Below are 14,556 nucleotides of genomic sequence, written 5' to 3'. Positions count from 1 at the left end.
AAATTATGTCACTATGTAAGGTGACAAATGTTAACTAGACTCATGTGGTAATCATTTCACAATATATACAAATATTGAACCACTATGTTGTACACCTGAAACTAACACGTTATATATTAATGATACCTAATTTAAAAAAATGGTCCAATATTATACCCTTTTGTATATTATGGTCCATCCTGAAGATAAATGTGGTATGTATTATCAAATGATTTCATTTTTACATTTACAATGTACTCGTCTTCTCAAAGAAAATTATGTAGGATAAAATATACTGTGGAATAAAAACAGTAAGAAAACAATTTGTTTTAAATTAGTATCACTACTATGGAATCATGTCCACATATAAAGAAAAAAAGAATGATAGAAAGAAACAAGGTTTGGCAAAGATGTGAATCTTTACTCTCCAGAGGAACAGAATTTCAAATTTTAAGGAAACAATACTAAGGTAACTTTCCAAACTGTATAATTTCTTGTAACCAAACCAGAAAGGTTAGAGAACATTCTATTTTGAGGTATACACCATAGCTCTAACTCAGTAAGTTCTATAACGACGTCTAAACTGGATAAAGTATAGTGCTGCACTCTCCCTGAGCCGCCAGCAAATTCACTTTATATCCAACTGGAACACGGAATAAGTAAGACAATTCCCAAGACTGCCAGCTCTGAGACAAAGCTTTTGACTCATAAGATACAGAACTTCTATTTGAACCGATTACTAACAGAGCAGCCTTAATACCTGTATAAAAATATCATAGATCTGTATGTCAGACAAAGTCCCTTAAAGAAGACATATTCCTGAGATTCAAAAGCAGAAAACTGCATGAAATTAATTCAGGTTCCAGATGTCCTAAACCAGCTCTATTTCTTTTTCTATTGCTCAGAGACTAAACAGTAAGTTCTTCTTAAAACTTTCCAACCTTCCTTTGAAGGACATCCAACCCCAAATAGCTCTGACATGTTACTAGTACTCCACAGTTTATCCTTCTTTTTCAATCTTTCACACTCTCAAAATGTTATTCTGAGATATTTACTTACACCATTTAATGGGAAACAAACCTGTGACTCATTAGCATAGATGTCACACTCCCACCTGATGCAGACTGCCACAGACTTCCTGCAGCTCATGCAGAGGGAGGACACAAAGTAAATGTTACTTAGAAGTCAGGTGAAAGGAAATTTATTTTGATTTTTAGAAGAATGAAGGGAGGACACGGAAGGTGGGGGTGCAGGGACAGGGAAAGCCAGCCAATGAGCACATACTTACATTAGTTAGAGGGGCATGTGCAAACATAGAAAATCCTTCAAAGATATACTCATGGTCATCATATTCTATAACAGTGGGCCTGTCAGTCTGAAAGCAAACAGAAACACACATTTGAATTAAATAATGGCATGATTTCACGTACAGAAATCCATCAGGACATAAAACAACCACCAGGAAAAATATCAGGACTCCACAACCTTTCTTAATGTTTGTCCAAACACCAGGGAGAACTTAAAAGTTTAATTTTAGGAGAAATTATCTGGCTTGGTGGAATTCTCTGGCTTCAGTAATATTTATATACTGAGACAATCAAGACATATTGTTACAGAGAAACCAAGATGGCGGCATAGGTAAACACCTAAACTGCTGCCTCGCACAACAATTTCAAAACTACAACTAAGAGACAAAATGGACATCATCCAGAAACACAGGAAAGCTGGCTGAGTGTAAATTCTACAACTAGAAGGAAAGAGAAAAGCACACTGAGACTCAGAGGAGCTGCAGGAGGCAGAGGTACTGAGATGCGCGCACACGTGGAAAGCACGGCTGGCTTTCTCAAGCAGGAGGGAGACAAAAGCTCCCGATTGCGCTGAACTCCAGTTCTGGGCGAGACTCTGGGGACCCAGACTCATACGGGGTGAAACTGGACTATCAGGAAAGAGAAAAGCACACTGAGACTCAGAGGAGCTGTGGAAGGCAGAGGTACTGAGGTGCGTGCGCAGAGAGGGTGGGCAACTGAGTGCACGGCTGGCTTTCTCAAGCGGGAGGGAGACAAAAGCTCCCGACTGCACTGAACTCCAGTTCCAGGCGAGACTCTGGGGACCCAGACTCATTGGGGAGAAACTGGACTGTCTGGCAGCGGGCAGAACTCGAGGGCGGCATTCTCTCAGAGGTGCTTGCAGTGATTACCACAGGACACTGAGACACAGGGGCCTATTAGGGCAAGGCTGACGGGAAACCAATGCTGTCTGCTCTACCCTGAGACTCCGCCCCATCCAAGCTGAGCACAGAGGCTTTTGCAGGTCTTATCTGATAAGGGGGTCTCCAGCACAGAAGTTCTCCCAGCGTAGACAGAGCTGATCCTCACAGCCAATTGGCCTGGAGATCAATTCCTCCCAGTGATACCAACAACAATCAAGGCTTAACTACAACAAGACTGTGCACACAGCCCACAAAGGGGTGCACCAAGAGTGTCCACCTCAGGTAACTGGGGAGGCTGAGCCACTGTGCCCTATAGGACACGTAGCACACAAAGCCACTCTATCAACTCAGGGAAGCAGTCAAAATGCGGAGACAAAGAAACAGGTCACAAATGAAAGAAATGGAGGAAAGCAAACGACTGGATATAGAGTTCAAAACCAGGTTATAAGGTTTTTCAAGAATTTTCTAGAAAAGGCCGATAAATTTAGCAAGACCCTCGAGGATATGAAAAAGGACCAACTAGAAATTAAGCATACACTGACTGAAATAAAAAATATTATACAGAGATCTAACAGCAGACTAGAGGATCGCAAGAATCAAGTCAAAGATTTGAAATACAAAGAAGCAAAAAGCACTCAACCAGAAAAGCAAAAAGAATCCAAAAATATGAAGATAGTGTAAGGAGCCTCTGGGACAACTTCAAGCATACCAACATCCTAATTATGGGGGTGCCTGAAGAAGAGAGAGAGCAAAACCTATTTGAAGAAATAATGACCGAAAACTTCCCACACTTGGTGAAAGAAATAAACTTACAAGTCCAGGAAACGCAGAAAACCCCAAACAAAAGGAATCTAAAGAGGACCACACCAAGACACCACATAATTAAAATGCCAAGAGCAAAAGACAAAGAGAAAATATTAAAAGCAGCAAAAGAAAAACAGTTAGTTACCTACAAGGGAGCACCCATACGACTGCCAGCTGATTTCTCAACAGAAACTATGCAGGCCAGACGGGAGTGGCAAGAAATATTCAAAGTGATGAATAGCAAGAACCTACAACCAAGAGTACTCTACCCAGCAAAGCTATCATTCAGAATTGAAGGGCAGATAAAGAGCTTCACAGATAAGAAAAAGCTAAAGGAGTGCATCACCACCAAACCAGTATTATATGAAATGCTGAATGGTATTCTTTAAGAAGAAGAAAAGGTAGAGATAAAAATTATGAACAACAAATACATATCTATCAACAAATGAATCTAAAAATCAAGTGAATAAAAAAATCTGATGAACAGAATAAACTGATGAATATAATAGAATCAGGGGCATAGAAAGGGAGTGGACTGACAATTCTTGGGGGGAAAGGGGTGTGGGGGTGCGGAAAGAGACTGAACAAAAATCGTACACCTATGGACGAGGACCGTTGGGGGTGGGGGTGTAAGGGCAGAGGGTGGGGTAGGAACTGGGTGGAGGGGAGCTATGGGGGGAAAAAAGAGGAACAATTGTAATAATCTGAACAATAAAGATTTATTAAATTTTAAAAAAAAGACTTTTTGTTACAGATGCCAAAAAGGGGGGAAAAGACTATCTGACTTCATTTTCTAGGAACTTGCTTTATTTAACCCACAATACTACCAGTCCTGTTCTTACTGATCTATATTTCTGAACTAACAGAAGTCCTAACAAGAACAAGATATTAACGCAGCTGATTCAAAGTTCGAAGTGAAAAGGATTCTGCGTCATGATGGTCAAGACTAACCACCTGGAAGGCTCTGAAAGGCCCAGGTGCCAGATCTCAGCCCTCACAGCTCCATTCCTAGGCCCTCCAAGGAGAAGCCACCCACCAAATGCATAACAAAGCAATTCCTGCATGATGCCCAAGATCTTAATTACTGAAAACTGAATCTGTAATTAAAACTTACAAATGTTGCTCTATGCATGAGACTCTCTTCCTTATGCCATTCTTATAACCCACCATTTTTTTTTAAATATATTTTATTGATATTTTACAGAGAGGAAGGGAGAGGGATAGAGAGTTAGAAACATCGATGAGAGAGAAACATCGATCAGCTGCCTCCTGCACACCTCCCACTGGGGATGTGCCCGCAACCAAGGTACATGCCCTTGACCGGAATCGAACCCGGGACCCTTCAGTCCACAGGCCGACGCTCTATCCACTGAGTCAAACCGGTTTCGGCATAACCCACCATTTTTAATTCTAAATGCTAAATATGGAGTTATCAAGACTACTAACCTAAAAGATATGTTTTTTACATAGGTACTGAACATTATTCTTTTAAACATTTCATACACACACACACACACACACACACACACACACACACACACAAAGAACTTGACAGGGAGAGAACTAAAGAATATCCAGCCGAAACCGGTTTGGCTCAGTGGATAGAGCGTCGGCCTGCGGACTGAAGGGTCCCGGGTTCGATTCCGGTCAAGGGCATGTACCTTGGTTGCGGGCACATCCCCAGTGCGGGGTGTGCAGGAGGCAGCTGATCGATGTTTCTCTCTCATCGATGTTTCTGGCTCTCTATCCCACTCCCTTCCTCTCTGTAAAATATCAATAAAATATATTTAAAAAAAAAAAAAAAAAGAATATCCAAATGTACATTATTTGTTTTGTCAATATTACTGTTACTTTCTATTTGAGTAATTCAACAAAAAGTTGATCTAAATTAAATATAATGAAAATAACTTCTAATGAAATTATCATGTTACAACACTCTGGAAAACAGTTTGGTAGTTCTTCAAATATTTAAGATAGAGTTACCAAATGATCCAGCACCCCAGTCCTGGGTTTATGCCCAAGACAAATGAAAACATACATCCACACAAAAACTTGTCCACAAACATTTACAGCAGCGTTTTTCATAATAGCCAAAAAGTGGAGACCACCCAAATGTTCATCAACTGATGAATGAATAAATAAAAGATAGTATGTCCATAGAATGAAATATTATTTGGTCATAAGAAGGAATTAAGTTGCATGTTACAACATGGGTGAACCTTGAAAACACTATGCTAAATGAAATCAGAAACCAAAAAGATGAAATATGGTATGGTCCCATTCATATTAAATATCTAGAATAGGCAAATAATAGAAAGCATCTTATTGGCTGCTGAAGGCTGGGGGTGGGAAAGAACTAACTGCTGCTGAGTACGGGATTTCTTTTGGAAATGATGAAAATGTTCTAAAATTAGACTGTGATGATGGTTTCACAATTCTGTGAAAAGATGAAATATAAAATATACACTTTAAATGGATAAATTTTAAGATATATGAATTATAGCTCAATAAAGTTGTTAAAATATATAATTAATATCTAATTTTGAAATTGAAATCCTTGATAATACAAGTAACCAGAACTAATAAAATTTTGTACTATTAAAGGCAATATAACACAGTGGAATAGCACACAGCCATGCACAATGGTATTAGACTGCATAGGTTCAAATCCGCACTCTGCCCTTACTACCTGAATAATCTTGAGCAAGCTACTTAACCTCATCTGTAAAATATGGTCTACTGCCCCATGTATAGAGTGGGGATAATCGTGTCTGCTTCATCAGTTTGTTGTGAGAGATAAATTAATACATGTCAAATACTCAGAATGGTGCCCAATACCATAGTCAACAAGTATTATTATTACTGCCACACTGGTAGATACAACAGATGTTCTTGTTTGGGTCACTAGATAACATATAATCTATTTGCTGATTTTGAAGAGATGTGAAACTGTTCTACGCATTCTTCCAACTCCACAGCACCACAATTTTTTGGCTATTATGTGGTACCAACAATATAAATGAAAAAAGGTACCAAAAGTAATCTGGTAAAAAAGTAAAAATAAATGTCATTATGATAAAGGTCAATTTTATCAACATAAAAATAGGATATTTTAAAAGAAAGAACATTTAAGAACTGAATCAATATTTATTCTATTCACATTTTAACCTATTTACACACATTCAACCTATTTACATTTTAAAATAAATGAAATCTGATTTTGTAAGGAACTTACTAAGAAGTTTGTAGGAGGGGAGACTGTAATTCGATAGTGGAAAAGTCTGCCAGCATTGTTGGTCATAGGACGACAGGGCTTGATGGCCTGAGAAAAAGAACATAAGTGATATTAAAAGTAAATAAGCAAAGTACTTTTATTTAAATTAGACTGTATTTTCTAGCTGTATGTCTAACTAAAGAGGTTTCTGTGTGTTCCTTCACAGGCTAGCAGGAAAGAACAGTATTCACTCTACCATTAATTAGACGAATAAAAAAGGGCTGGCTGGTTCCCAGTATTCAATTCATTTCTTCATGTGCAATAGGATAGTTTCAGACAACATAAAGATCTTTATAAATCTAAATTTATATCTAAATGTATATCTTTTTTGTAAAATAACACAATAATTGAATTTTGGCTAAACTCCCAATAAAGTGAAAAAAAGGACAGGAAAAATCACCTCAGGAGGATTAGCAATAGGTTTTAATGGGGGCGGGGGAGACAGTGAGAAGATTAAACATGATGAGTTAAAACCGAAGGGACCAGAAATGAAGGAAGCGTGAGAGGTGGTGGGACAGGATATCATGGAGCTTAAGTCAGGAAAAGGAAAACTGACAGGGAGTAAAAGAAGCATCAGTGGACTGAACCGTGGGTGTGCTGTGACGGACACAGAGATGCGTGTCCCAGACCAGTGGTCGGCAAACTCATTAGTCAACAGAGCCAAATATCAACAGTACAACGATTGATATTTCTTTTGAGAGCCAAATTTTTTAAACTTAAACTTCTTCTAACGCCACTTCTTCAAAATAGACTCGCCCAGGCCGTGGTATTTTGTGGAAGAGCCACACTCAAGGAGCCAAAGAGCCGCATGTGGCTCGCGAACCGCGGTTTGCCGACCACTGCCCCAGACCATGCACGGAAGGACCGCTGCCCACTGCGGAGAGAAGTATAAAGGCCAGCCAGCGAAGCCCAAGTCAATGGCAATACTCATTCCTCGGCTGATGGGGCTTTGTTGCGGCTGACTCATAGTTTGATTAATCCCTCTGTCCAATCCTGCTTGCACCTCCTTCCTGTCAAGAAATATCATGCGCCCCAAACTCCATCTTAGCATCTGCTTCTGGAAAATCCAATGTGGGACAGCTGGTACCAAGAGTGACCCAAAAAAGCAGGAGAGATAAGATGGGGTTTGGGAGAGAAATCACTTATCATGCAACTGGCAATAAAGACCCCATCATGGGAGTAGGTGGAGCACACAGCCCCTGGCACCGGATGGCACACCTACTGAAACTTTCAAAGATGATGAAATGGGAGGCTGTACGAATGGAAGCAGGTGTTTAAGACTATGAGAGAATAGTAGCTCTAAGGACAATGGATAGATGGCTACTCTACCATACTCCTCAAACTTTAGTTAAATCACCTGAAGGGCTTGCTAAATCTCAGACTGCTTGCTCCCCATCTCCAGAGTTTGACTCAGAAGCTGAAGCAGCTGAGAATCTACATTTCTAATAAGTTCCCAGGTATATGAATTAATCTACAGCAGGGGTGGGAACCTATTTTCTGCCAAGGGCCATTTGGATATTTATAACATTCTCAGGCCATACAAAATAATCAACTTAAAAATCAGCCTGCTATATTTGGTCAAACATTTCATTAACTCACCCCTAATGCCTTGGCAGGGCCAGAACAAATGATTTCACAGGCATTACAGGACCCGCAGGCTGGAACGCTCCCCACCCCTGCTCTATAGAAGTGAACAGCAGAGGAGAAAGGAAACTGAAAGCTAGATGGAAAACTAGGGGGTCTGCTGGGACACACAAAGAAGCTCTTACCTGCAGTGAGAGGTCAGAGCAAATCAGGACCAAGCCCAGGGCTTATCAAAGTCAGAGTGGGTGGACCTTAAAGACAATTGACAGCCAACCAAGATAGGTCTGCTGTGCCAAAGTCAGGGACCTGAAAACATCTCCACCCCACATCCCCACCCCAGTACCCAATCAGTCTCCCCTCCTGGCTGACAGACCTATAATTAGGGTCATTTCCCGGCATAGCCCAGCTGGGGAGGTGCTTGGGTGAGTTTTTGCCCAGAGGACCTGTAAGCACTAGCCAACGTGTGCCAGCAGGAGTCTGCACAGGACCCGGAGGCTCAGAGTGCCTGATCAAAAGAGCCAGAACACACAACTCGTTAAGGAAGACTTTACTGGTTTGGGAGCATTCAGGATTCCAGGATGCCAGGAGATGCTGGCAACTCCTTTCTAGGGTGTCTCCTAAAAGCATGAAAAAGTGATGGCCCACTCAGAATAAAGTCAAAATACCAAAACTGTCATGATGGATAGAGGAGGAAGAAATTCAAAGATTCAAGGAAGTGGGCACACTGGAATGGATTGAATACCTATGACTGGAAAAAATATACCAGATAATCATATTCTATGGGAAGCCTGGAGGACAGGACAGCTACCAGAATCAAAAGGAATGTGCTGGTGCAGGGGTGGCCTTCCGTGCAGGCCAGGGCTGACTAGAGAGGCTGTCACAAGAGCACAGCTTGCTGACAGCAACCATATGACAGGACTCTGAAACAAGGGAGGCCAGACAGATGGCGGGGCTGTTACAAGCTAGGTCACACAATTATCATTAGGACCAGCAAGATCGAAGGGACAGCCCAGGGAATCTGACACACGGTCATGCAAGAGTCGACAGAACAGGGTACAAAATAGATGGGTAGCTGACAAGAATACTAACTTGGTTTGTACCAACAGAGGTAATCAAGAGTGATAAACAAGTGGCTGAAGAGAGGTTGCTCCAATAAGTCATGTTCCCTTGCCCAGTTCCAGACCTGATCGAGTTTTTGAACTGATATCCATTGACTAAAGAGGTGGACAGTTCCCAGGAGGCCTTGCAATACCATTACAAACAAAAATGTTCATGACAACACTGTCCTTCCCCAAAGAACCTATGGCCATTTACCCAGGTAACAGTATACTAGGGAAAGAGGAAATACTGACAGTTCAGATGCTGGACACAGCATCTGAATCAACACTAATTCTCAGACACTGAATGACTATCCTCATTCCCCAGTAGAGTGCGGGACATGAGGCCAAGGTAGGAAACAAAATCTTCATCAAGGTCTGGCTTACAGTAGGTCCACTCTGTTTACAAATCCACCCAGTGGTCATTGCCCTGGTCCCCAAATGTATCTGGAATTGATGAAATTGCCTAGTGGCAATTAATCCTGAGATTAGTAAGAATAACTTATAAGAATAATGGAGAAGGGGGGCGGGAAGAAGGGGGTAAAAGAAGGGAGAGAATTGAAAGGGAGTAATTATATATAACTCCAATATGTAAAAGTATTCAACTTAATCAGTCAAGCATATTTGGAGTGTCCCTGATGCACCAGGGGCTGGGGCACAGAGCTAGAACAGTCCATGTGCTACTCAGTGTAGTGGGAACACAGGTGAACAAAGACAACAGCATTCCCACATCCCCCAAGGAAAGAGGACATGTACCTTATATACCTTAGTGAGATCGTTTCTCCAGGGTACTTCAGAGCCAATTGTGATAAGAATACGGAAAAAAATATTACACCAGGTAGTTTTAAAAGAAAAAAAACCAACTCAAAGACACTAGGCCAGTTTGATGGTTTCCTTGATGATAGTCCCCACTCCAAATCCAAACCCAAGAACTTTTCTTCTCCAATTATCAGACTACTGGGGAATATGAAAAGACTTTTCAATGGTCTTATTTCATTTACACGGGAAAGAATAGCAACAGCATCTGTCTACTGCTGGCTTCTCGGTGCATACAAATGTAATAACCCAAAGCAGTTACCTCTTCTCCGGGGTAGATGCTGTGTCTAATTCCTGTGCGTCTGGCTTTTGCGCTGCATTTGCAGAGTGGTCCATCATTCATCTGTCAGAGACAGAAAGGAATTAGTTTTATTGGGGGCAAGTCCCCACCATGCAAGCTGATGCTCCACGGAATTATGTGGGTTTTAACGTCAGGAGACCTGAAGCTCTGAAGAGGCTGTCACAGTTAGAAAATTACACGGATGATCCAAAACCAATAAAGCTGCACTGTCCACACTGTCTGGTAAAAGGAACTGTATGGCAACGCTGGATCCCCAAGTGATTTGTGCAGCCAAGCAGAAAATATCAGTGTCGGCGCACTGCTTGCCCCCATCTTCTCTGACCACTTTTCAGTATGTTCCTCCTATTTCTTACTTCAGGAAAAATGGCTCTTTCACAAAAGAAAAGCATATTTTATATACTTTGAAGCACATAAAATGCTTTGAAGGTAACCAGATTAAATGTTTTCAAAGAGAAACCTAAAGGTATCTGAAGCATAGAGAAGAAAATGCCTGCTAGAACCAGGAAAACGTTCAACACTAATCAGGTAAGCCTATGTCTGGTTTTCCACCTGAATTCATTTCACTGCCCTGAACTCTACCCACAGGATTCAATAAGGGAATAATGCCTGAGTGACTCTTGGGTGGAAAGACGACTGCTAAGCATTAGGGAGCGGGGAATGATAAATAGCTAAGGGTCCATGTACTCAAGGAATATTTATTCTAGGTAAAAGAAATAGCATACATATAATATGCTTAGTAATTTTAAAGAAAACGGAAAAATTGTCATTGCAGATGGAGATACCACTGGCTTCAAAGAGACGAACTATCTGAACAGCCAAACAGGACAGGAAAAGCAGATGGTTATGCTACATGAGGCACCAGCATGAGGAACAAAGCGAAGGAAGAAACCCAATGTGATGCTCCCGGGACATGACAGCCACCTCGATGGAATGGGTCATGTATGTGTGCAAGAAGACCAAACAAGCAGAACTGAGGTTCAAATCTTAAAGGGTCTTAAGAGCCATCTCATGACTTTATTCGACATAAATGGTAACACGGAATCAAAAGGAGACCAGAGCATCAGTTTGGAGAATAAGGAAGCTGAATTCCATTTCTCACTCTCTTTGTATTAATAAACACACACACACACACACACACACACACGTAACACATTATAACATATATATTTACACAAACACACACACATATTTCTTTAAAGTTCTAGGGATTTGTGACTTATTGTGTCCAATGATAATATCTTAATAAAACTTTAAAAAAAATATTAAAGTGAAAAACTATAACTTTCTTTATCTTTCTGGAAAATCTAAAGTTCCAGGTGGTATATCGGAGAAATAACATTGTTACCTTAAAAAAGATCAGGTAATTATCCCAAGTAACAGCTGGCAAACAGAGATGGGATGGGGTGCCCTCAAGAGTCACAGCACAAGCCCAGGGATGGTCACAACTCGTGAGGGAAAATGTGGAAAATCACATCACGCTCAGTGATTTTCAGGGGAGCAGACAGACATCCCACATTCCTGCCTTTACCAGGGGCTGGGCCCTGATGCAGATCAGCCCTTTTAATGCTCGGCTGTACCGAGGACACAACACCAGATCTAGTGAACAGAATGGTGAGGCTGCACAGGGTGCTCGGATAGACTAAGAACCCTCAGAAACCAAGGGGCAGGCTCTGGACAGGAGAACAGGCCATAAAAAACACACACTGGGGGGCAGGGGAGTGACTACTGATGGATACAGGATTTCTTTCAGGGGAGATGAAATGCTCAAACATTGGATTGTGATGATGGTTGTATAATCCTGTGAATATCCTAAAAAACATTGAATTGGGCACTTCAATTGTGTAATCTATACGGTATGTGAATTAAAACTCACTGAAGCTATTTAAGAGATCATATGCATGATTAATGTATCAAAGTAAATGTCAAAATGCACTAACAACTGCAAACACTTCTGCTCAATTCAAAGAGCAAAAGGGACCACAAAGTGCATTTCTGTTGGGCATTCTAACTACAGGAATTCTGTTGAGAAAAACAGTTTAGTTAGCCATCATCTAATAAGAGCCAAAAGAACATTCAATATAGAATGGTATGAATTTATTTCAATTTTAAATTATCTTTTTATAGGTATGTGTTTTATTATGCTTAATAACTTCATATGCATTAGATGCTATTTTTCTTGCATTGTATATTTATAAAATACCAACCTCTTATAAAGATACTATTTTGTATTATGTAGTACTTCATAAGAAAACAGTAAGTAGAAATAAAAATGTGTCCAGCGGAGACATCATTAGCTCAAACATACTTAATAAGGAAGGGAGCTTACATGGAACTGTGACTATTACTAACTAAGAAATATGAAGTCTTATAGGACTGAAGACATTGTTTATTATATTGCTGTAAGATGCCTTCCAGACGAACTACTTTTAAAAAGACCTACAAGTCCTCTCGCCCTCACTCTACCATTTGTCTCCTTCCGTTTACTGCAAGTTTAATGAGGCAGCGCCGTTATCCGGTTCCCTAACCCAGGATTTACCAACGTCGTCAAAAATGTTTCAAGGCACAGTTGCTCTGGTGCTTATGCTTTGGAGCCGAACACCGAAGCTGGAGGAAATGAGCTCTGAAGAACGGCTCACAGCGCCCAGAGGAAAATTCAGTTTCAATACCAGCCGACATGCATCTTCTGGACCTGGGGTCATAAATGTGACGTGTGGGTTTGCACCGTTCCCAGCAAGAACATAAAACACATGCGCACCTGGCCTGGGTCATTGTACCAGAGTTCATCGTGAAGCCGGTCGGGATGGGCCTTTTTGCGTTTAATTTCTGCGATGACGTCAAAAACTTCAGAGTCGGAGCTGCTAGAACAGGTGCTGTCCTCATCAGACTCACATTCGGATTCACTGGAACTTTCTAACAGAGGTGAGGGGGAAACATGGAGAGAGGTTGAAAAAATTCACAAGATGGTTACACTCGGAGACTTCCCAATGACCCAAACCTCTCAATGTAAGGACAGTTGTTTATCCTTTCAGCAAATATTTGAGTGCCAAGCACTCTGCTCAGCAATACCAGCCATAATGCTAAGTCATGATCTAGCTGGGAAAGCAAACAAAGATTTTTACAGAGAAAGGCTTGGTGCCGGAGAAAATGCAAGCCACAGTAGCATGGGGTTACATATTTTAAAAGGTGCAGCAATTCAGACAAGAGCAAGTCCCGGATCTGGAAAGGTCACCGGCAGTTTTCTGGAACGGGTGCATACCACCCAGGCAGGGAGGTGGAGTGGGTGGCTGAGGAGGAGGCAGCAAGAGGAAAGGAACAGAGGGAGCACTGCATGCAAAAGCATGGAGTTGAAAGCACAGGGACACAGGCTGCAGCAAAGACCCTGCAGAAACATCCTGGGAGGGGAGGGTTGAAGGGTCGTGACTGCCAGACCGACGGCTCTGAAGGCCAGACTCGAGTTTAAATGCTTTCTCTCAATAGTAGTAATAACAGATTTCAGAGTTTGAAAGTGACTAGATAAAAACAGACCCAGGATGACGCTAAGTGCACCAGTCCAAAAAGATAAACACTGTGTGATTTTTCTTATAGGAGGTGCCTAGAGTAGTCAGGTTCATAGAGAGAAAGTAGAATGGTCAGTGCCAGTGGCTGGTGGAGGGAGATGGGAGTTGCTGTTTAATGGAAATAGTTTCAGATTAGCAGGATGAAAAGAGTCTGGAGATATGTGAAATGTACTTAACACTACTGAACTGTACTTACAAATGATTTTGTGCTATGTGTATTTTAGCACAATTAAAAAACAGACCTAGAATTTAATTAATCATACAAAAGATTAATGCACAGTAACAAAACCCAACCCCACCCAGGCAGTGTGGCTCAATGGTTGAGTGTCAACCTATGAAGCAGGAGGTCATCATTAAGATTCCTAGTCAGGGCACATGCCCGGGTTGCAGGCTCGATCCCCAGTGGGGGGGCGTGAAGGAGGCAGCTGGCCAATGATTCTTTCTCATCATTGATGTTTCTATCTCTCCTTCTCCCTTCCTCTCTCTGAAATCAGTAAAAATATTTTTTTAAAATCCCAACCCCTACACAGTTGTATTTTCCAGTGTACGCCATGAGACAGATGTCACCCCTCTTTTACAGATAACAAAAGGGAGGCAGAGAGAGTTAAATCACTTGCTGAAGGTCGCATGTCAGATGGAGGAGCAGGAACTCGAACCCAGGCCAGCTGGTTCAGTGAGTGCTTTTGCCCACCATGAACACCGCCTCTCAGCCTGGGAGACACAATGAAGGTGGCACAGAGAGCCAGAGAACAAAGGAAAACACATAAGGAATATCTCAGCTGAGCATGGTATTCTGTTAGGGGCCAAGGACACAAAGTGGCAAAAAGCAGTTTCTATCCTCCAAGATCTCAGCATCTACTTGGAACCTCAGACACATGATAAAAGAGACCACCACCATGTGAGAAAGCTATGGAAAGTGTCTGTGCGAGTAGAGA

The 14,556-nt window shown here is 41.5% G+C and overlaps 1 protein-coding gene across 7 annotated transcripts in view; it reads right to left on the bottom strand.

Annotated features, from left to right (window-relative positions):
- Positions 1-14,556, bottom strand: part of DROSHA (drosha ribonuclease III) — a 124,030-nt gene that overhangs the window by 86,969 nt on the left and 22,505 nt on the right. For all 7 annotated transcript variants that reach the window (XM_080680454.1, XM_080680455.1, XM_080680458.1 and 4 more), the window contains 4 exons: positions 12,820-12,974; positions 10,026-10,106; positions 6,228-6,314; positions 1,268-1,354 (listed from right to left, as the gene is read on the bottom strand). In XM_080680454.1, coding sequence (XP_080536580.1) covers positions 1,268-1,354; positions 6,228-6,314; positions 10,026-10,106; positions 12,820-12,974 — 410 coding nt within the window. The remainder of the gene's footprint in view (positions 1-1,267; positions 1,355-6,227; positions 6,315-10,025; positions 10,107-12,819; positions 12,975-14,556) is intronic.

Source organism: Plecotus auritus (genome assembly GCF_963455305.1).
Source record: "Plecotus auritus genome assembly, chromosome: 7".
NCBI classification, from domain to species: Eukaryota; Metazoa; Chordata; class Mammalia; order Chiroptera; family Vespertilionidae; genus Plecotus; species Plecotus auritus.
This window is presented reverse-complemented; position numbering and strand designations above follow the sequence as displayed.